Here is a 23,971-nt window from a genome sequence, read left to right as displayed (position 1 = left end):
AAGAGCAGTGTGGTTTTCGTCCTGGTCGTGGAACACTGGACCAGCTCTACACCCTCAGCAGGGTCCTGGAGGGTTCTGGGAGTACGCCCAACCAGTCTACATGTGTTTTGTGGACTTGGAGAAGGCGTTCGACCGTGTACCGAGGGGGTACTGCAACAAGTGGCTGGTAAGAGGGAAGTCTGGGCCTCCCTTCTGAAGCTGCTGCCCCCGCGACCCGACCCCGGATAAGCGGCAGAAAATGGATGGATGGATGGTTTCTTAACCTGGGTTCCATTGAACCCCAGGGGTTCGGCGGAGCCTCTGCCGACCGCGGAGGTAAAGACACACTTGTGTAAAGTCGTGATGACGCCCCGCTTTGCCATCACTTGCTGCAGAGGATCACGTTACATTGCTTAGCCAATCAGAGGATCACGTTACATTGCTTAGCCAATCAGAGGATCACGTTACATTGCTTAACCAATCAGAGGATCACGTTACATTGCTTAGCCAATCAGAGGATCACGTTACATTGCTTAGCCAATCAGAGGATCACGTTACATTGCTTAACCAATCAGAGGATCACGTTACATTGCTAAGCCAATCAGAGCTGCGGAGGAGCCCTGATTGAAGGAGCTCCACTCTCAGCAGGGATTTGAACTTGTGTCTTTATTTACTTCAGCAAATCTCACAGTTTTTACCAAATTCTGTAGCTTTCGGTGAACTTCTAAATCTGCTCCTTAGTCGCATCTTTTCGGGGTTGATACTGCCTCTAGTGGCGTGGGGGTGGTAACACAACTAATATAATTACATTACTAAATCAGAATACCGCAAAGTCTTTATTATTAGTTTTTCATTCTCTTAAGAATGAAGAGCTAATTAAATGATCTAAAGACCTTAAAGTGGTTCCAGTTTCTCTCGATGGCCAACCTGTTGAAACTGTTGCACATTTTAAATACCTTGGGTCGTTCCTGGACAGTCAGCTCAACTTTGCTGAAAACACTGACTAAATTTTGAAGAACTGATCTCAGAGACTCTACCTTTTAAGAAGACTTGGTGATCATGGGGTGACCCAACTAGAGTCTAGTTGGGTCACCCCTATGTCTTGAATTTGGGGGAAAAAAATCATATTTTATTTATCACTACAGAAGGGTTCAGTGAATGCGCATATGAAACTGGTGGGTTCAGTTCCTCAGAAAAGGTTAAGAATCACTGACTTAGTGGAATAACCAGCAGCTTTTCCATGGGGTTCAGTGCAGCAGGCTCTTAATTTTTCCAGAGCTTATAAACTGTTTACTTTTTCTAAACGTTTTGATATTTCCAATAATGTTAGAGTTTATGCTTACTTTTTGACATATAAGGCCAAAATATATATTTTTTTCCCATTTCCTGTGCACTCTCAAAATGAATGTCTCTTAACTGAATAATATCTCCTGTGATCTGCTGGAGAGGAGGAGGGAAGATGCAGAGGAGAGACTGAATTACTATAAACTGTAATAAAACCGACCTTCTGGTTCTCTGGTCCAAAAGCTTTGCAGTTGCTGCACGATGCTTTCCGTTCAGTCTGAATTTGGGCTTTATGTCACTTTCTTCTGGCAAGTAATCAGTTATGAAATTGTTTTTTCACTTTTGTGTGAGAAAATGAATCTGTGGCGTGTGGAGAATTTCGAGGGTGTCATGCTCAGCATGTGAGAATTAGCTGCTCTGGAGTCTGCAACACATTCTTCCTTAAACACCTGAGGGCTGAGTGCATTAAATTACAGGCCAGCTGCAGCAGTTATTGATGGCTACTGCTGCTCTGTGCACCGCGCTGCTGCAGAGGACCAACAACCAGACTTTAACTGCTGCTTGATTGATTCAACGTGATTTTGAAAGCTCTTTTGTGTTTAAATCTGACAGATTTGCATTCTTACCTGTCTCATCATTCTCTGTTGTACATCTTGGTTCGTTTTAGGAAGTCAGTGGAAAACTGTTGATAGAGAGGAACAGCCTCCATTATTTATAGCAGCGTGCAAAGAGTCTGCCCAGTTTAGTATGAGATCAGTGTTGTGAGCCAACAGCAGCTCTCAATCATGCCGGCCCCTAGTGGAGCGTCAATCAGCCTTTAGACAGTGTGTGATGGATTTTCCCAGAGCCTGTTCAGACAGACCAGTCAGGCCCAGATTTACCGAATCCTTTTACAGAGGTTTAAATGAAGAAGGAACATCCAAACCTCACCCTTTTTCATTCTGGCTTATTATAGCATCAGCTGCAGAATGTTCATGCTATGAAAACGGGCTACACATAAATGATAAAGGTTGTCCAAAGAGACTTTCTGCTCTTTTGTAAACAGAAATCCTGTTTAGCTGCGTTTCCATTAAACATCCATCCATTTTCTTACACCCTTGTCCCTCAGTGGGGTCAGGAGGGTTGCTGGTTCCTCTCCAGCTAATGTTCTGGGCGAGACACGGGGTCACCCTGGACAGGTCGCCAGTCTGTCGCAGGGCAACACAGAGACACACAACCATGCACACACACACTCACACCTAGGGGCAATTTGGAGAGGCCAATTAACCTGAGAGTCATGTTTTTGGACTGTGGGAGGAAACCGGAGTACCTGGAGAAAACCCACCATGCACAGGGAGAACATGGAGACTCCATGCAGAAAGACCGGGGCCGGGAATCGAACCCAGAACCTTCTTGCTGCAAGGCAACAGCTCTACCAACTGCGCCACTGTGCAGCCTTCATTAAACATCTTTGTCGATATTCTTCTAATGTCAAAAATACACAATTTCACAATTGCGACGTTTCCATTAAATAATGAATGAAATTAAAATTACACATGAATGTGGGGTGCTGTGGTGGCACAGGGGCAAAGCACAACCCATGTATTGAGGCCTTAGTCCTCATACCGGTGGTCGCAGGTTCGATTCCCAGCCCGGTGACATTTGCTGCATGTCTTCCCCTTCTCTCATAACCCTCTTTCCTGTCAAACTACTTTCAAATAAAGGCCACTAGAGCAAACAAAACCTTAAAAAAAAATTATACATGAATGCTATAAGACATAAAAAATCATGGCAGCGACAGATGTAAACAGGTGCTAGCACTCATCAGCCAATCAGAGGAGACGTTGGCGTCTCACTCAGACATCTGAGGTCAAACCCTTTATACTTGGGAGCAGTTTGTGAAAATTGTAGTCTAGTTTTACAGAACACATTTACTATATTAGTTGAAAATTATTTAAATAATCGATTTATCACGATTATTCTGATTATTCATTGCAGACCTAGACAATTATTACATTTTTTATTATTTCTCCCACATAGTTCAGTGACTTAAACTCCACATTTTGTTTCCTTCAGTCCTCACCAGATGCTCTGTTGGATTCACACGGTTCTTGGTTCTCAGGTCCTTTAACCTCTGGGTCTTAGTTTCGCACATTTAATATTTTTACTTATTAAACATTTTTAACTCTGCTTCACTGCTTCTGGAGTCAGGACAAGGAATCCGTTGCCAAACAGAATCTAGTTTCCAGCTGGTTTCATCCTCCTGAAACTCGTGCACAAAGGTTAAATATAAAAACGGGTTCCAGCTCAGTACCACAAGTTGTACCTAATAAAGTGGCCTACAGAGAGATTATATTTAGCATAAAAAAAACTCAAATATGCGGCTGCGACTTTTGTCACTTTTTGAATCCACTCCCACACACAGCGCAGCGTGTTTTGGTAAATCGGCTGTTATCTCGTGACTATTATTGGAATCGTCGAGGTGTTGGTGTGTTGGGGGATAAATTTTAAGATGTTTCTGGAGCCTCCATGTTTCACCAGCTTCCCGTTCCAATGCAGCATAAGCTGTGTGAGACAGAGCTGTCTCTGGGAGGTACAGTACCTTCTGCTACCTTCTCCCCGCTGAATTAAACCGGTCTCTTCAACGTCTCTACTCACCGTCTCCAGCGTTCACATTTTCCTCTGGGGAAATTCAGCCTTTGGAAAGTTTCTTTTTACTTCATCACATGCATGGAACCAAAGTTTTTCCTTGTTCGTACAAATGTAAGGTAGTCATGAAAGCTTCTGGAAAAGAAAGCCGGACCACACCCTGTAACATTCACCAGAACCTGGCTGCAGAACTAAAGCGTCCTGCTGGATTAAAGTAGATGCCCAAATGTATTGAGTTACGATCGACTGATTCGTTCTTTTTGTTTTAAGGAGTTGAATTGCTTGACCTACTAATGAAGTAGCCAGTGAGCCACACAGGACACACACCTAACGGTTATTTAAAGTGACCCACACATCTACAGTGAGGACATTCAAACTTCATGCAGAGTCAGGATTTAAACCCAGAATTACTTTGCTAACAGCTGACAGCTTCACTCTGCAGCCATTTGTCAGAAAATATTTCCTAAACGCCCCAGAAATCCAAAATTCCTTCACATTTTTCTGAAAAGGATGTCGGTTAACTTGGTAAATTTCCGTCACTGGGCTCTTTAGTCCTCTCTGCCCCGCAGCAAGTGAAGAAACCCTAATATTTGAGTAATAACTTCTCTTTATATAAACATTATGACGGGGTTAGAATGATCCCACGTTGCCCATCCTCGTTTTTCAGCTGCACTCGTCTCTGGAAGTCTTTCTGTCTCTCCCTCTGTGTCTTTCTACCTCACTTTATCTCTGCTGTTTGCCTGTTATGTCAGGCTGTCTGTGTGAATCCGTCACTGAGCCTGAGCTCTTGAGGGCCAGCAGGGTGGACGGGCAGTGTGTGTGTGTTGGGTGTGTGTGTGCGTGTGTGTGTGTGTGTGTGTGTTGGGTGTGTGTGTCTGTGTGCATGCTCGCAGCAGACAGTGAAAGCATGATGTGTACAGCAGGTGAAAGACTTTGAATGTTTCCCTTTGTGTCCCTTTCTCTGCGCTCACTGTCCTTCTATTGGCAGGGAGTCTTTTTTTGTCGTGTGTGTGTGTGTGTGTGTGTGTGTGTGTGTGTGTGTGTGTGTGTGTGTGTGTGTGTGTGTGTGTGTGTGTGTGTGTGTGTGTGTGTGTTTGCACACATTGCTGCAGCATGTGACTAAACAACGGAAAGTGAACATGGCAGCTGCCACGCCACACAAACTCCCACTCCTCAGACAGCCCCCCCCATTAACACACTGGCGCTCCCAGTGCTTGAGCCACTTCTTTACCAGACTTTAGTTTGTTTTCATACTTGATAGTCTGGTTACATTCAGCTCAATTTGGGAACAAATATGCCAACATTTGTTGCATTTTCAGCTGCTGTGGTTCACTTTCACACTCCACTGTGTCAAACCATAAACCCTCTGGAAAAACTTGTTCCCCTCCTGGCCTGTGGTGGCGCTGCACCAAGAGCCACTGAAGGAAACGACACCAAAACCTCTAAAGAAGACATGAGTGCTTCCTTCGCCTCTCCATGTTATGTGGCATCAGATTTTAACAGTTGTAGGATTTCTCTTTTGTCTTTGGAAAAATCCAGCAGCCATTTCACATGCGTTTGTTTTGGTTGTATTTACCCAGAATGCCCTGGGGTATAGTCCGCTTCCTGCTTTTGGAGCGGTCTCCAGTCCACTTTGCGTTCACATATGCATTCAAACCAAAGCAGAGTTCACTTCAAACTGAGACCGAGGTTTTTAGGCGAACCAGACGTCTCCATTCACACCAAACAACCTAAACAGACAGAATCTACATCCTTTATTGTTTTGCATGAAAACCCTTTAATTTCTGTCTATTTCTTCCACTTCGAAATTTGGTGTTATTTTTAGTTTTTCCCACCCTTGGGACCCACAAATTTCCCTTCTTTCTTTTTTATAATTGTAATAAAACAAAACACACACACCATGCATGATAAAATAAAAATACTAATTTTAGATTGGCAATGGAAATCAAATCTCCCATCCATTAAAGGACATTTTAATGGTTTTGTGTGAAATTATGACGGGTCTGAGCTTATTATCTGAGCTGATATAAACCAGAAGCCTCAACATGCATAATTGTGCTCAGCTCTATGATAATCAGATGGGAAAATTGAACCAGAGATGATTGATTATGCACAAATTACTGTGGGACAGTTTATTGGTTTAAAAAAAAAACTATAGGAACCCAAAACCCATCCATCCATCCGTTTTCTTTCACCCTTGTCCCTAATGGGGTCGGGAGGGTTGCTGGTGCCTCTCCAGCTAGCGTTCCGGGTGAGAGGCAGGGTCACCCTGGACAGGTCGCCAGTCTGTCGCAGGGCAACACAGAGACACACAACCATGCACACACACACTCACACTCACACCTAGGGGCAATTTGGAGAGGCCAATTAACCTGACAGTCATGTTTTTGGACTGTGGGAGGAAACCGGAGTACCTGGAGAAAACCCACCATGCACAGGGAGAACATGCAAACTCCATGCAGAAAGACCCCAGGCCAGGAATCGAACCCAGAACCTTCTTGCTGCAAGGCAACAGCTCTACCAACTGCGCCACTGTGCAGCCCGGAACCCAAAACCATCTTACGTTATTCAATCAAACACAAAGCTTTTGGTTGTAGTGACAAAATGTGAAAAAGTTCAGTAACTATAAGGATTTTTTCAGTGCACATCCATCCATCCATCATCCATCCATCCATCCATCCATCCATCCATCCATCCATCCATCCATATTTAATCTTTGCGCTCCTTCGCTGTTGGTCTTGCAGGCTCTTCACACTCTGCTGTTTGCTGCGTCTTCCTGTGTTGTTTCATCCGCCTACATCCCTCTGCTGCGAGAAGCCATTTTTAAAACTGTTAAAAGAGAAAAATGAAGGCCTCTGAAAAAGCCAAGTCAAGCAGCATCTCGTCTTTAAGTCACATTTAATGATTTGACAGAAGTCGGCCCTCAGTGTCAGCAGGCGCAATTAATTCTGATCCTTTATCACTGTAAAACAGCAGCTGGCGTTTTCCCAGTCATTATTTCCACAACGAAATGTAAGTTAGTGTTTTTCTGTAGGAGCTTAAAAGTTAAACAAAATCAGAAGTTGTGATGAAATAAGCTATTTTTATAAAGTGGAACCGAATGTAGACAAACTCCAGGGGGGAATCTGTGCATTACCTCTGCAAAATTTTATTTTCATAAAGAATTTATGGTCTATAGTTCAAATATCTTTGTACAATTGAAATAAGACAAAACTAACGTTAAAATAACTTTTCAGCAAGTCCAGGATTCCTGAATGTTGATGAAAAAGTTCTTGTTCCTTTGGCAGATAATTTCACTTATAACTAAACATTTTTCTGTTTTATAGGTGAAATAATCTGCCGATGAAACTATAACTTTTTCATTAATATTAAGGGATTATTGACTGAAAACAAGCTCCTTTATCTCGCTGAAAAGTTAGTTTTGTCTTAAGATATTTGTTCTAGAAAATAGACAAAAAATACCTGGTGAGATTTTGTGCTTTTGCAGTGTAAAGAGGACCTGAAGCCAGAGGCAGCCTCCATTCTGTAACATCATAAGAAATACAGGTTAGAAGTTTAATATAGTTATTTATTAGATTTGAACTGTTTAAAACAAAACTTATTCTCTGTTTTTTAACTGTAAAAAGAAGAAAATAAAGAGAGTAATGCATAAAGCTGCAGACAAAAGAGCACCGGTTGTAACAAAAGAACTTCACTTTAGCTCAGGGGTCTTCAAACTGCGTCTCAGGGGCCGTTAGTGGCCCTTGGAAAGACTATTTATGGCCCCCGACAACAACTCAAGATTTATACAAAGATGGTCCTCCAGCTGACAAATTACAATCTTCATAAGAAGAAACTCTGCATACAAACCAAAGTATTATTATTCACATTTTAGTTTGATTTCATTGGAAATCAGATCATAAATTTCAAGGATTTTTACTCAAATTCAGACCTGGGCATTAATTGGCTAAATACGGCAAGCAGTTTTGAAAAAGATTGACTTGACATATTCAGGTTTTGTTCCTCAAACACAAGATTTGTTGTTTTTTCATGTATGAAAATAGTAAAAAAAAAAATCTACCTGAAAAATTTAGGAAACGTTTTTGGATAAACATGATTTAGAAATCCCATCTCCTTACCAATCATACAACTTTGTCCGTTTTATTAAAATATGTCCAGGGAAACCAAAAACATATCAAATTTACTTACCAATTTTTGTGCCTTTCCATTTCAACAAAAGGTCCAAATTGTAAAAAGTTTGGACACTTCTGGATCATCTCTTTGAGAAACAGTAAAGCTTTTATTGTTTTCAGATAAATTCATGGCAGAAAGGATTTCAACATTTCCCACTTGTTCAGGCCTGCGTTTCTAACTGCTTGTCTGTTTAACCGGTGCTGGTTTCTGGTCCGACATCGTGTCTGCTGCAGCTCGCCGTTCGGCGTTTTGCTCCTCGGTTTCTCTTTTGTTCGGCGGCAGACGGCCGCCCACCCTGAGCCTGCTTCTGTCAGAGTTTACAGATTCGATCATAGCATGTTCGGCACCCCGAGGAGACAAATGTTCATAATTTTCGCAGCATATATAGATATATAAAAATTGATTTCTGCACAAACGTTATTTTGGCTCCAGCCGTAAGTTTTCTGCAGAAAAACTTGGTTCTTTGTGCTTCTAGACAAAGGATAAAATCTGTTTGAGGAAAGGATCGCTTGGCCAGGATTCTTCCTCCAGAACTGAAATGACTTTTTCATGAAAATAAAGGCAGAATAGTGGCTGCTAGAAGGATAAATTGTGTTATTTGTTAAAGACTTGCTTGTTTTAAAACATGCCAACATGATCAGCTTCCGCGATAAAAAAGGCAAACCTGCTTACGTTGTTTGTCATACTCCTGTCCTTTTCCTTTAAAAATAACACAGTTTGAAATGTGAGATCATTAAACCAGTAGATGATTTCCTCAAAAGCTTTAAAACCTCCCTGAAGCTCAGATTATGTGTGTATATTCATCAAAGTCCATCCCGACAGAACGCCGCTGATCTGAGACCAGTAATTAGCTCCCCATGCTCCCCAACTCATAATGACCCTCATTCATCAGGAGATGCTCTTTTCTGGACTGATGCGCAGACTGGGGGGGAGTTTCAGGTGAATCAGGGAGAAAACGGCGACTCCCGGAGGAAACATCAACCCTGATCCAGAGAAAAACGCAGCAACTTTTCGGTGAAACATGTTTTATCACAACCAGGAAAAAGGTGGAAATCTTCTGTTTTCCCTCAAGTGATGCTCTGATCATCGTGTGTGGGGGGGAAAGAATAGATGAATAAATTAATTATCTGATTAAAGAGACACAAATGCATCTACAAGGCGAAGAATAAGTAAAACTTCTTTCACCTTCTTTCAGTAACTAAACTGAGGTTATTTCTGTTTTAAAAGAAAATGAAAAAATATCCCGTCAGTTTTGCTGCACTAAAATGAGAAAATACTGGAAGTCTGCTGACTAAATCCTGACTCTAAACATTGTGATTCATCACCATGACGGTGATTAGGATGTGTGTAAACTGTTTCTCTGTGACGTGAAGCAGGGAGGAAGCCATGATGGTTGTTTCAGAGAGAGCAGCAGCATCCTGACTGGAAGGCTGTCGGCTTAATTCCAGCTTCTCCGTGTCAAAGTGTTGGTGGGAAAGACGCTGAACCCTGTGATGTTCACAATCTACATCTATATCAGGCAGAATTATTCAGTAAATGAGCTTTGATTGGTTAGAAAGATTTTTTTAATTCTATCTTTATTTAATCGGACAAAATAACAAGCTAAGAACAAATATATTATCGCATCTGTAGCCTGGCAAAAGGCAAAATGACACAATTTAGACATGAAAACAGTAAATGAATTTCAGCATTTAGAAGAACAGAATACTGAAGATGTCCAGTTTGTGGATTTTTCTGTATTTCCTTCCAGTAAACTGAAAGGACAACAAGCCGGACGCAGAAGAAGATTTTAGAAAATGTTAACAGAATCAGGTTTGCAGTTTGAGCGTCAAACACAGAGAGAAAAACCAAAAGAGATTTTAATGATAATCTAAATAATATGAAGTTTATGGAGCAAATCTTTGGATGCTGATCTGTAGATGACGTCATCGTAATAGTCAAACATGTGGAGAGCGTTCAGTGGCCCCGATGTTTTCACTGCAGATGAAATGAAAGGAGCGCGTTGTTAGATTTGGTCTCAGTCGTCAATTTAACTATATTTTTCTTCTGAAAGGAAAACATTTTGTCTACCAAACATTAAGGATGCAGATTCATGGCGATGCATTGATGGTGCGTCTCCTTTTTTTTTTACCAAACCAAATGACTTTGTTCTTAGAAATGACTTCTTAGCATGTAGACTGGAAATGGATTCTAATAAAACTCATCAGACGTAGTGAATCTATAACAGGACAGTGGAGGAGAGGACTGTGTCATCAGCATAAAGGTGAATATATGAATCTACAGCAGGATTTGCTATGTCACAAGTGGAGAAAAGAGTGGGACCAAGTATTGGCCCCTGTGGGACGAAAAACTAGAAACATTCTAAATAAAAACGTCTTTCATTTTCATCTGGCTTGATTACAATCAAAGGTCATTCACATGATGTTAATTATTGAACTAAAAGAGAAAATTATTCAGATTTGTTTTGTCTATCAATCAATCAATCAATCAAACTTTATTTGTATAGCACATTTCAGCAGCAAGGCATTTCAAAGTGCTTCACATAATTAAAATAAAAATAAAAACAGCATGTGACATAGAATAAACACTGAGGAAGAGAAAGAGATTTTGAGAAAGCATTTAAAAGGAAACAGTGAGAAAGAGAAATAAAAAGAAATTAAAAAATAAGGATAAAAACATTAAAAATAAGCAACTCTAAACAGGTGGGTTTTAAGTTGAGATTTAAAGGCAGTCAGTGTTTCAGCTGTTTTACAGTTTTCTGGAAGTTTGTTCCAAATCTGTGGTGCATAGAAACTGAATGCTGCTTCTCCTCATTTGGTTCTGGTTCTGGGGATGCAGAGCAGAACCAGAACCAGAAGATCTGAGGGGTCCAGACGGTTGGTACAGTAATAACAGATCTTTAATGTATTGTGGTGCTAAACAGTGATTTATAAACTAACATCAGTATTTTAAAGTCTATTCTCTGAGCTACAGGGAGCTTTACAGTGGAGGGATTTTAAAACTGGTGTTATGTCTCTATCTTCCTGGTTTTAGTCAGAACAGCAGCAGCAGCTTCTGGATCAGCTGCAGCTGTTTGATTGATTTGTTATCATCCAGCTAAAGATAAACGCATGGATGAGTTTCTCTAGATCGTGCTGAGACATCAGTCCTCTAATCCTAGAGATGTTCTTCAGGTGATAGAAGGCCGACTTTGTGACTGTCTTAATGTGGCTCTGAAGGTTCAGGTCAGAGGTCATCACCACTCCCAGTAAGTTACTAATATAAGTTGGAAAGTAAAAGCTATGAAATATTGCATGTGCAGAGCTGAAACCTCGGCTCCTAGATGTAAATGTTATCGCTGGTCACAGACTCTCCAGTCAGTCCTTCCAGTCCAGATGTGGATATTTGGAGATGAACAAACTGGATGTCATTTCTAGATCCACGTCCTTCTGCCTGGACCCCCAGCTGGAAGAAGCTCTGCAGTGTCCGGCTGGCTGAGGGCAGTGAAGCACAGAGCGGTAAGTCACCGAAGGTTTTTACTGCCTGTTCTGCGCAGAGTTTATGGGATCTTATCAATTAGCATGCTCACTGCTGTAAACAGGCCAGTCGCTTTGTATGCTGTCAGCTTCATGCATCACTGCCTTGTTAAAATCAGACGAATGCACTTTAAAGAGCCAGATTTAAAAAAGGAAGCAGCAGAGTTACTGTCTGGTCTGGCACCAGTTCAGTCTGGTCCCTGGATGTGAAAAGACATTTAATGTGCCAAAGCAGCTACACGCTGGTGCATCTGCAACTTGAGGACACTTTTTCAGATTTCATCTGCATGCAGCTATACCTCGAAGCTGCACAACCTTTTAAAGCATTGCTGTTGAACTGGCCCTTTAAAATCTTCTTCAGCCATAAAAACTAGACGGAGTAACTCACTGAGCCATATAGGATTATGTTTATTCATCAAAGAAATATCTCATTCAGTTTGGCTGTAAGGTTGGAATTGATGCATAATGAACTCTCAAAACAAATTACATCATCTTGAGCTAAGCATCCCTGCAAAAGTTTTCATTAAATTTATATTTTTTCTCATTAGTCACAAACTTTATAGAGCCTAAAGTAGCTCATCATCAAGTGGAAGCAAAACTTTATGTGTTCAATATTTGTTTTGTAGATATATTCATATGTCCAACTTAGATGAAGACTATATTTATTAAGCATAAATTTTGAGGTCTGGACTTTGGCTAGGCCATTCTAACTCACAAATATGCTTTTATCTAAAGCATTATATTGTAACTGTGGTTGCTTGCTTGAGGTAAAACTCCAGCATTTCCATCCAGTTTCCTGTCACCTCAGTCCAGCTGGACAAAAGCATCCCGCAGCATGATGCTACCTCCACCATGTGTCTCAGAGGGACGGAGTTTTTCTTTTCCACCACAACCTTTAATATTAAACTCATCTGAATGAAACGCCAGTAACAGCAAACTGAACTGAGCTGCAGGGAAAAGACGGTGTTTTGTGAGACCGAAGGTTTGGCAAACAGAATGGTTGCCATGGGAGATATTATGTGCTTTCCAGCCACATAAAGTCATCTTATAGCACAATCAAGTAACTGTTAGCTTCAGTAGTTACAGAAAGGCTTTGCATATCAAACATGACTTAAAAGAAGTCTGATGTCTCTTTAAGAGAGTGCCGCTCTTCCAGGAAGTCATCGCAACCCTTTAACAGCTTTTTCACTAGCGTTGCACGACATGGTGACGTGCAGCTCCACCAGGTGTGTCATGATCCGTGTTTCTGTGTGTTTATTTTTGAGTTTTTCTTTGTGATCCTGTGACTCCTGTCTCTGCGTCTTCCCCCGTTGATTGTCTCCCAGGTGTGTCTCGTTCCCTTGATTACCCCATGTGTATTTAGTCTCACCTGTTGTCTGTGTTCCTCGTCGGATCCTTGTCTATTGTAGTCATACGTCAGTCGTCGCACGTCTTTGTAAGCGTCTACGTTGCTTTCCCCTCAGTAGAACTGTTAAGTCCTGAGGTTGTTTGTTTCCATGTCCAGTCCTTTGTCAGTTGCTACCGTTATAAGCTACGTGCTAATTTGCTGCCTGAGCCAGGACTGTGTTCATCATTAAACATCATCATCTTCACCATAACCTGGGTCTCAGCGTTCTATCCTCACCACTACCAACCACACCACATGACAAGGTGTTTGCTAATTGCTGCTGGCTAGTCTGAAGGAGCCGAGTTGGGTGAGGGCTGCTGCTCTGTGAGGCAGAAGTTTTGGAGACTGCAGCTCTGAGGAGGATCTTTGGGGAAAAGGTGGGGCTCGGTGAGACAGAGTGGTTGCCATGGAGATTAAAATATGCATGAAAGAATCAAAACACGCTTTGTATGTTTTTGATGAGGAAATAAAACTACAGCATAATGTAAAGCGGAAGTATTATTTCACATAATATTTCCACTGTAATGCCCTGTGTGCCTTCCTCTAAACAGATATTCGGTTTTCCATCTGTGCGAGTGAAACCATAAAGAACAGTTTGTTTTGTGAGAGGAACACAGGGCTGTGCTCTCTGAGGCTGCTTGTGTCTGAAGGAGCCTGACAGACAGAACAAACAGTGTTAGCCTTTAACCTCCCAGCAGACAGCGGGTTCGCCGGTGAGCTCATGTGATTTCTTACCTCTGTCTGCCTGGGAAGCAGAACGCCGCATGCGGTCTCTGCCTCTGGATGGAAAACCCAACAACTTCTCAGTGTCTCTGCGATTTGTGGCGTCCCCCGACAGGAGGCGGGTTCACGCCTTCTCGGACTGACAGGAGCTGGGTGTAATATTTAGAAGTTTAACGGCGGTGTCGTCATGTGCGCTGCAGCAGCACGCTGCAGAGAGAGCAGCCAAAACCTGGCAAACATTACCTGATGGGTGAACTAACACCTTCCTGCGGGTCGGGCTTGGTTCTGTCTGCGCGCCGGATGTCCTGAAAACATCTCGCTGGTGACACGGTGTTAACAGCGCTCTTAGTTATGGTACCTCACAATTAATTGGCTGATGATGAGGCTAGTTATGATGTAATCTTTCTCACTCCCTCTTCCTTGCACACAGCTACAGCCCCCTCCCTTTCTTTCCTGTTTCCCCACCTCTTTCCCTGTCTTTCTCTCCTATCCTAACCAACATGGCCGCTAAGTCGGATGGAGCAGCGGTGTCTGTGGAAGATGACAACACGCCCAGGAGCCTGTCGGAGCCGGGGAACCCCGTGGCCCGGTCCCGCTGCACCACCGCCGGTGGGAAGCCCTACACCCTGCTGGACTGCTGCTGGGTGCTCTGCGCCCTGCTCGTCTTTTTCTCCGACGGAGCGACCGACCTGTGGCTGGCCGCAGACTACTACCTGAGAGGCGACTACTGGTGGTTCGGCTTGACTCTGGTCTTTGTCGTGGTGCCCTCCGCTGTCGTGCAGGTGCTGAGTTTCAGGTGGTTCGTGTATGACTACTCGGATCTTAGCGGCGGGGAAGGTTCGGGCAGCGGCGGGAGCTGTGCGGCGGCGGCGGCGGCTGCAGGCGAGGCAGGCGCCGATGCCACAGCGGGCGACAGCACGTTAAGCACCAAGGACAGCGACCAGCACGGTGGGAACGCGCCAGCGGTGAACGCCGCGAATGTTACCCCGGTGTATGCGTCCTCTGGCCCGCCTGCTGCGGCGGTGAGAGTCGGCTCCCCCCGGAGATGCTGCACCATCTGCATGTGGGTCTTTCAAACCGTGCTTCACGTGCTGCAGCTGGGCCAGGTCTGGAGGTAAGACCGCTCCGGACCGGAGGTGTGCGGAACAAGAGGGGTGTGCTCGCATCTGTGTCCACGCGTACTCTACGCGTCCGCGTGTGTGCATGCGTGTGGCTTTGTACTGGATAACCGTGTGGGATGCAGACACAAGCATCGCATCCCGCACGGCTTTCTGCTCATTAAGCAGCCTAGAAATGCGTGCGTGTGCGGGTTCTCCATGTTGGTCTACCAGTGCATGCTTCTCGGTCGGTTCATCAGCGTGTGCGCGCCCGCGCCCCGGCATGTTACCGAGCTGATCTGGCGACAGAAATGTGCAGAACCCGACCAGACCGTAGAGAGATTAGATACCTCCCCCTCTGAGCCCATTTGTCTCCCGGACCGAACCTTCAGGTCCGGCTGCCGTTCCTGCTGTGGCTGAGCCTGAATAGACGGAGGCATACAGCTGCTGGAGCTCCACTGGGAGCTCCTCTCTCCCCACTGCTCCCATATGTCATGATACAGATATGTTGACAGGAGCTCTGTGGTTTAACCTCCTCCTCCTCCTCCCTGCTCCTTTCAGTGAATTATTTCTGTTGATGCTGAATGTTGCTTATTTCCCTCGAGAAAGCGGCGTTTTGGGTGGGAACTGGATCCGAACTGGAAATGAAATGAGAATATGGATGAACCCAGAGCTCCGGGGCGTTTTTAGAATCCCACCACTAAATTGTTGCTATTTTTAAAACGTGATGAAACATCAGAAAATGCTTCAGGTTCAAACTAAATGAAGCCTTCATGTCTAAAGTGTTGCCTTTAAATCTGTTCAGTTGTGCAGGTATTTACTCTTTTAAGAGTTTTACTTTGTCATGTTTTTGCAGAGTTGCTCAGTTTTCTGGTTTCACCTCTCTGGGTTGTTCCTGCTGTTCCCGTTTCATTGCCATCCTTCAGATCTCCTCGTTGCTCATGTTGATCCTCCCTCTGCTCCTTTTGTTCTGACTCAGATTAATAAATAGTCACTAACCTGGACTCACTAACCAGATTTCCAGTCCATTTTACTCTAAATTTATGATTTTTTTTTGGTTTGAAATCCAAGAATTCCAACCTTACATGGTTTTTTGATCAGTTTGAGAGTTTTAGTTTCCAGATATTATTTTTCCAAGGTTGCAAACCTGAACTTTCTTCGCAGGGAAGGAAGTTGAGGTTTGTAACCTTTGAAAAGGGCTGTTTCATTAAAGCTGATATACATTTTAACGTGTTATGGAAAACAGACCATCCAAACCTTATCTTGGTTTGGGGTTTCTAACCAATTTCCTTACAGAAAGCTAGAAACATTACATCCATCTGCAGAAAAAACAAAAAATACTTGATAAAAATGGTTTAAATTAACTAGCTAAGGTTATTTTTTTTATCTCTCTCAGCAGTTTGAGATCTTTCTGACTCTACTTGAAGTTCAGTTCAGCAGTCTCAGGCCGGCGTCCTGCAACGTTTAGATGTGTATCTACATCAGTGCACCTGGATATATTAATATTATAATTACCAGAGTTTAATACATGCTGAGGAGGTAATTTAGCCATTTGATTCAGGTCTGCTGGACCAGAGATGCATCCAAACGTTGCAGGACGCCGTGTTAATGTCTTAATAATAATCTGCATGTCATGCTGACCTCCTTCCTCGTCAAGCTGCCTGGATCAGGCTTGGAGTACATTTCTTTATACTCCCATATTACCTGTAACAGGTTTAGGTTACACTTATTTAAATAAAAACAGCTCACTTATCAAATATGTAGACCAGTGAGAATGAAAGTGATCGAATTTACTACCCAAGGCAATGAATCCATCATAATCTAAGTGAAGAAGTCAAAAACATCCAATAATTTCAGTGAAAAATGTCAGAAGGAAAACAGATTCTTGCCTAAACATTCGCATATCTGCAGTCTGATCAAGATGCCAGCTGCTTGTTTGGGAGGCATAACATAAAAAAGCCATTCCTGTCCTACTATCAACTGGAGCCGTGTGCTTTGCTCCAACGAGACGGAGATAAAGATTTTCAGAGACAAACATGTTAGCTGGGCTTGGCGTGAAACAAACGACGAATATGTAGAAAATCACTTTTTATGCTCCAGCCTGGAGAAGAACAGGAGCAAACGGGTTGTATTAACAGGCGGGGGGAATGACTCTGGTGGTAAAACTGTAAAACTGTTAATGTTGGAGGGTTTTCTTTTCCTCAGTACTTAAACTCCTTTATAGGATTTTCTAAATATTTTAAAACGAGATCACATTTCTTCAATGAAATTTTAATTTTAAGACTTTTTACCCAATAAGTGTGACATTCCTGCTGCTGGTTGATGTCTTTCAGATTTATAACCTACCAAAATCATTTGTTTCCTTCAAATAAACAAGTTTTGAATCATAATGAGGAACAAAGCAGCTTTAGAAAAAGTTCAGCCTGCAAGTTTTCTAAATCACAATGAAGCCATTTGGCCACTTTGTCACTTTCCTTAATGATTTTGGCTTCGTCTGCTGCTGCAGAGCGAAGAATCAGTCACAGACACTGGAGGCCAAAGTAACCAATCACATCCGCCTCTCCATCATATCACCACCATGTTGACTTTTCTCTTTTAAAAACTCATTTTAGACTCAACATTATCAGGATGTCGTCATTATTTTAATTTAAAACACAGACAAGATCCAACTTGTGCTGGTAGAAATTTCTCCAGTAGGTCTTACTCTAAAATAAAATAATTAGCAGTTAAACTTTCATTTTTTAAAGTGGATTTAAGTGAAAGTATGAATAGAAAACATTTTTATGATTATAATATAAGCATCATAATTATACAAATATTATTTATCTGCAGCTCATTTTCTCCTCCTCTTCCACTGCTGCTCATATGGATTTGTTTATCCAACCAGTTTGTGGTTTTGCATTTGTTATGAAGGAAAAAGACTCTGGAGCCCAAATCTGCAAGTCAAAAGGTGGAGAAATGAGTGACTCTGTAAGAAAGGAAATATATTTACTGGGGAATTAATCTGAAAAATGCAAATAACTACACATTAACACCCAATATGAAGAAACGAATCAGTTGTGTAGTAGAAATACGTTTTCCAGGAGTATAAAGCTTCAGCTCGGGTTCAGTTTTAAAAAATAAACATGATGTGTTTTTGACTTATTGATAAATAATGAAATTACATCTAAAATACGTCTGACCAAAAAAAAAAAACATGCTGCGACTGAATCTGTAAAGATGGAGGAAGCCAAAAATGGGATGCCATTAAATGAAGATTTGCGTTACATCAGCATATTCAAAAATAGAAGATGAGGGAGTCCTATAATCACATGCAGAGTCGGTAATGAACAGCTTTAATGAGACACAATAAGGAGCCGGAGGAGTCGGGTTAAATGTGGAAGAGTGAGATTGAGTTACTCAGAGTTACTCGGGTTTAAAGACACAAAAAATCCTCTGTCTTTGTTCCCCTTCAGTGCAGCTCGGATATCATTCACTTGCTCACATCTGGGTAAATTTCCAGGTTTTTATGTATTTGTTTGCAGAGAAAGAGTTAAAGTCGTTATATTTGACAGGTGAATACAGTTTGTTAGACATGATGAAGCATTTCTCCAGCAGTTTCAATGGATTTTGAGACCTTCTGAACTGTTTTGTTCCCTTTTTGTAACTGAATGCTGCAGATGTTTGATTCTGAGTTAAAACTGTGAGTTCACTGCAAAAAACACCAAATCTTACCAATGATTGTTGGTTTAGTTTCTAGAGCAAATATCCTAGCACACTTGAAATAAGACTAAATTAACTTATGAGGAACCTTTTATCAGTAATTTGTTTCTAATATTGATTTAGAAGGGGGGGCTGCACAGTGGCGCAGTTGGTAGAACTGTTGCCTTGCAGCAAGAAGGTTCTGGGTTTGATTCCTGGCCCGGGGTCTTTCTGCATGGAGTTTGCATGTTCTCCCTGTGCATGGTGGGTTTTCTCCGGGTACTCCGGTTTCCTCCCACAGTCCAAAAACATGACTGTCAGGTTAATTGGCCTCTCTAAATTGCCCCTAGGTGTGAGTGTGTGTGTGCATGGTTGTGTGTCTCTGTGTTGCCCTGCAACAGACTGGCGACCTGTCCAGGTGACCCCACCTCTCACCCGAAACGATAACTGGAGATGGGCACCAGCAACCCTCCCGACCCCACTATAGGGTACCAACTCCACTGACAGATTACTTTTCACCAATATTAAGGAATTATTGACTTAAAACAAGCGCCTATATCTTGTTTTGTCTCATTTCAAGTGAACTAAGATATTTTACAGGGGAAACTAGACGAAACATACACTTGAAATAAGACAAAACTAACTTACAAGTAACTTTTTAGCAAGATGTAGGAGTTTGTTTTGGGTGAATAATTCCTTGATGTTGATGGAGAAAGAACTGGTTATGAGGTTTTGTGTTTTTGCTGTGTGTTTCCAGGAATGCATTTTCCAGACACACACACAGAAACACACCTTGCTGTACCAGCTGTGCTTTACCTTTTCAGACTTCTGGTGGTCGGTTAAGCTAAGCTCACTCATGCATGCTTCAGGCTCCGGTGGGGTTTGCTGTGCAGAATTATGTCCTCATCAGACACCGTACAGTTGTCTCCACACCCGGTTTTTGTGATTCTGCAGATTTGTTAGTGAATTTGTTTGCAGCAGGAAGATCCTGTGGCCTTTCTGTGTGGAGTTTATGCTCTTGCTGTGGATGGATGAGTCCTCTGAGGTTCTTCCTGGTGTGTTTGTGGTTGTTTTTATGGTTTGCTGGTCCGTTTGATGAACTGCAATCCTGTCCACTATGAAAAACCAGAACGTCTCACCAAGTATGTTGGTCTAGTTTCTAGTGCAAATATCTTAATCCACTTGAAATAAGACAAAACTAACTTAGAAATAACGTTTCAGCAAGAAATAGAAGCTTGTTTTAAGTCAATAATTCCTAAAAACGTATGAGTTTCATTGGTAATTTTTTTCACTCAGATATTTCCCAATGTTAGAAATGAAATAATCTGCCAGTGGAACTACTTTTTTTAAATACATTTTTAGAAATATTGACTTAAAACAAGCTTCTGTACCTCGCTGAAAAGTAAATTTTGTCTTATTTGAAGAGTACTATGATATTTTCACTAGAAGTTAAACGAAAACCTTTAGTAAGACTCTGAGTTTTTACAGTGTCGGTTGACCAGAGACTCTCTCATCAGCCATCTTCATATTTGATCTGATTGGTGCGTCGGTGCTCGTTTCTCTCTGCTCAGATTTCCAGCCGTCAGTATTTTTGTTGCTGCTGTTTAACTAAAGAAACGTTTTGGGTCAAGCTGTCATTTCGCTCCCGCTGTCCAGCAGTCACTCTGCAGAAAGTCCGTCTGAAGAGGCGCAGGCTGGTGTTGTGCGGCTGCAGGAGCGAAGCAGATCCTCCGGTGGCGGAGAAGGAGGTTGAGAATCAAGGTCAGCTCACGTTTTCTCACCAGGAGAGGCTCCGCTCTGCTGTTTATCGCCTTTTCCCATCTGCATTTAAACCTCGGCTGCTGAAAGGCATCAAGGTCACATTTCTTTATCTGTGAGTGCCTCAACAGGCATCATGGGAGTTGTAGTAATTCCTTAGCTGAGGTGGGACTTGAAGAGGCACAAGAATTGATGGAAGTGTTTAACTTTATCTAGCGTTTACATGCCTCAGCGAATTAAAACCTCCGCCTGCAAGGACAGAATCTCAGTAACGTAATGACCAAACTGGTTTATGCTGCGGTTGTAACTCATGAACACTGATTGTTTTCTCCACCTCTCTGTGTTTTCATCACATTTTCAATAACTACATTAATATCTTATACGTGTGGTTTTGTTTTTGTCTTATAAATGATTATTTTTTTAAATATTGGCTTCTGTTTGTAGATTCAAAGATGATTTCTGTCCTCACCACTGATCTTAACGTTGCAGGATTTGCTCACTGCGTTAACAGCATAAGTAAAATACTAGAAGCTTCTGACTTTCTACAATACATTCAGAGAATGTTGCAAGTTGCTAAGTTGCTGCAATTCACTGAAACCAGGAAGCTGGAGCACATCAGCCATTTCTAAACTCCTTCCACTGGAGCTCAGAGAATAGATTTTAAAATATTTTGTTAGTTTATCAATCACTTAATGGTTTAGGACCCAAATGAAGGACCTGGTACGGTCCAGGTCTCTCAGGTCTGACCAAATACTTTTGATCTTGGAAATGTCTTAGTACACTTGAATAAGAGAAAATTATCTCACAAGTAACATTTCAGCAAGAAACAGGAGCTTGTTTCAAGTCAGTAATTCTTGAGTATTGATAAAAATGTGATGTTTTCCACTCATAACACAATTTTTTCCATGTTATAAGTAAAATAATCTGCATTCGTTGTTCCATATCAGACTTATTGTGTAGAGAAACAAATAAAACCAACACCAAAGAAAGCTATGAGGAACTTAAATAAAGCCAATGCTACAAAACATACCAATAAACTATTTATTCAATCAAATGATTAAAGCTACAAAGTGATTATTGTGGATTAATTTACAAAAGTTCTTTGTCTTAAGCTAAAAACCATGAAATGCTTGGCTGAGAAACCGCAGTTTGTTTTAAAGCTACTTTGTTAAAGAACAAGCAGCTGAAACAGTCGAAGGTTTGCTAAGATTTTACCGGACAGAGAAACGGACTGCGCAGGTTTTATGCTTTATTTTTATGATCTGCAACCGATCAGATCAATCTGACGTGCAGAAAAGTGATTGAACAAATTCCACACAGACTCTCAGCTCAGGCGGTTCGACTATCGGTCCCGTCGGTCCGGTCGGTCCAGTCGGTCCAGCTTCGGCTAATAATCAGGCAGAGTGGCTAAATGGCAGCTCACTGTGCTGAATCACTCAAATCTGCTTGAACGCATGTGTGTGCGTGCGTGTGTGTGTGTGCGTGCGTGCGCGTGTGTGTGGGTGTGTGTTCAGTCACAAATGCAGTGACTCAGTAATTATTGCTCCTCCTGTTAATCTACATTTCTGGGTCTGTCACTCAGCGATAACCTGCTGCTGTCTGGAGGTCTTGAATGATCTGAGGGTCAATGAAATGAATAATGTTTGCAGATCTTTTCTCTGCTCATTTGAGCTGTTTGATTTCACGAGTAAATCAAAAGAAAAACTGCGATCACCAACTGTACTGTCAGGTCCTAATGACGCTCGTTCAGCTCATCTATATAGCAAAATAAAGAGGGAAATGATTTTACAATATCTGTGAAATGTTCTCAATACTTTCTCAATACTTCCACAATGCTCCACGTTGTTCTCTAGATTATTCTTTTGTTTAAACAAAGAGATTTTTCATGTTTCTTCATGTGAAAATAAAATGCTGTGTTGTTCAGGTTTTCCACCAAATAGCTTCCTGTTGGTTTAGACTCTAGATCAGTGGTTCTTAACCTGGGTTTGATCGAACCCCAGGGGTTCGGTGAGTCGGTCTCAGGGGTTCGGTGGAGCCTCTGCTGCGGAGGTAAAGACACACCTGTGTAAAGTCGTGATGACTTTACATCACCGCTTTGCCATCACTTGCTGCAGAGGATCACATTACATTCCTTAGCCAATCAGAGGATCACGTTACATTGCTTACCCAATCAGAGGATCACGTTACATTGCTTAGCCAATCAGAGGATCACGTTACATTGCTGAGCCAATCAGAGGATCACGTTACATTGCTGAGCCAATCAGAGGATCACGTTACATTGCTTAGCCAATCAGAGGATCACGTTACATTGCTTAGCCAATCAGAGGATCACGTTACATTGCTTAGCCAATCAGAGGATCACGTTACATTGCTTAGCCAATCAGAGGATCACGTTACATTGCTTAGCCAATCAGAGGATCACGTTACATTGCTTAGCCAATCAGAGGATCACGTTACATTGCTTAGCCAATCAGATGATCATGTCACTTTGCTTAGCCAATCAGAGGATCATGTCACATTGCTTAGCCAATCAGAGCTGCGGAGGAGCCCTGATTGAAGGAGTTCCTCTCTCAGCATGGATTTGAACTTGTGTCTTTATTTACTTCAGCAAAACTCAGTTTTTACCACATTCTGTAGCTTTCGGTGAACTTCTAAATCTGCTCCTTAGTCGCATCTTTTCGGGGTTGCTACTGCCTCTAGTGGCGTGGGGGTGGTAACACAACTAATATAATTACGTTACTAAATCAGAATACCGCAAAGTATTCTGTGTGTCGGCGGCGGGGGGTAGGAAAGGAATGAGAAGGGTTCGGTGAACACGCACAGGAAACTGGGGGGTTCGGGAACTCAAAAAAGGTTAAGAACCACTGGTTTAGATTATAGATTCATTTCTTTACTGGATCTGTGAAAGAACCGGGAGAGAGCCAGTTATGAGTGTTTCATTCATTTATTGCCTGATTTACTCAAAGTCTTCATTTAGTTTGGTTGGACATCAAAGAGATTCTTGAAAACACAATTTTAGATGTTCTGTATGAATATTGGCTGTTTGTGGAAACCCTTTTAAAGCTGAAACAGATTGTCTGATGTACACAGAACGGATGGTGATGCTTCACAAATTTAAATCTCTCACCAATTTCAGATAATTTTTTTAATGTGTTCCAATGAAATCCATGTATTTTTTCTTAGGAATGCACTGATCTACCGTTTTTACTTTTGATACCGATTCTGATATCGGCGGTTTATTCCCGGCCGATACCGACACAATATAAATTGTTTCTTATTTTAAACAAAGAGATAAATGTCATTAATTACAAATTTACTGGATAATTCTGCACCAGTAAATACACCAATAGCTTCACAAGCTTCGTCAAACCTGCAAAAAACAACTTTAATTTGTTTAATTAGGAGAAGAACAAGCAATGTAAAATAAATAATAAAGAAATGTATTAAAACAATAGGTTGATTCTGTGAATATATTGTAAAATAATCGCGATCTAGAATTTTTTTTAATATTGTGATCAATAAAGATATTGTCTTTATTAATATTTTAATATTAATAAAGATATCTCTAAATTTGCTGTATTTTTTTACAGCACATTGCAGTTATGTTACTGTCTGTATCTATTCTTATATTAAACTGCAAAAATAGGAAAATTTTACCAAGTATTTTTGATCTAGTTTCTGCAGATACACTTGAAATAAGATGAAACTAAATTACAAGTAACTTTTCCATAGTAAGTCCATAATTC

General features: G+C 41.7%; 1 protein-coding gene and 1 long non-coding RNA gene across 6 annotated transcripts in view; one reads left to right on the top strand and one right to left on the bottom strand.

Annotated features, from left to right (window-relative positions):
• Positions 1-6,008: 6,008 nt before the first annotated feature.
• LOC108166432 (uncharacterized) lies at positions 6,009-14,042 on the bottom strand. 3 transcript variants are annotated; one of them, XR_014088301.1, is made up of 4 exons: positions 13,933-14,042; positions 13,702-13,838; positions 7,354-13,620; positions 6,009-6,720 (listed from the first exon to the last, which is right to left on the bottom strand). It is a non-coding gene; the product is annotated as an uncharacterized LOC108166432 (long non-coding RNA). The 3 variants fall into 3 exon arrangements; XR_014088302.1 differs by having other exon boundaries at positions 7,354-11,537; XR_014088300.1 differs by having other exon boundaries at positions 7,354-13,838.
• Positions 13,835-23,971, top strand: part of xkr7b (XK, Kell blood group complex subunit-related family, member 7b) — a 68,492-nt gene continuing 58,355 nt past the window's right edge. The window contains exons 1-2 of one of the 3 annotated variants that reach the window (XM_008414667.3): positions 13,835-14,019; positions 14,120-14,803. In XM_008414667.3, the coding sequence (XP_008412889.2) occupies positions 14,190-14,803 (614 nt within the window). In that variant the 5' untranslated portion in view covers positions 13,835-14,019; positions 14,120-14,189. Of the gene's footprint in view, positions 14,804-23,971 lie in introns of all 3 variants that reach the window. The other 2 variants (XM_081609309.1, XM_008414666.3) reach the window with 2 other exon arrangements.

This window comes from Poecilia reticulata, chromosome 7 (assembly GCF_904066995.2).
Source record: "Poecilia reticulata chromosome 7, P_reticulata-male-v2, whole genome shotgun sequence".
Classification (NCBI taxonomy): domain Eukaryota; kingdom Metazoa; phylum Chordata; class Actinopteri; order Cyprinodontiformes; family Poeciliidae; genus Poecilia; species Poecilia reticulata.
This window is presented reverse-complemented; position numbering and strand designations above follow the sequence as displayed.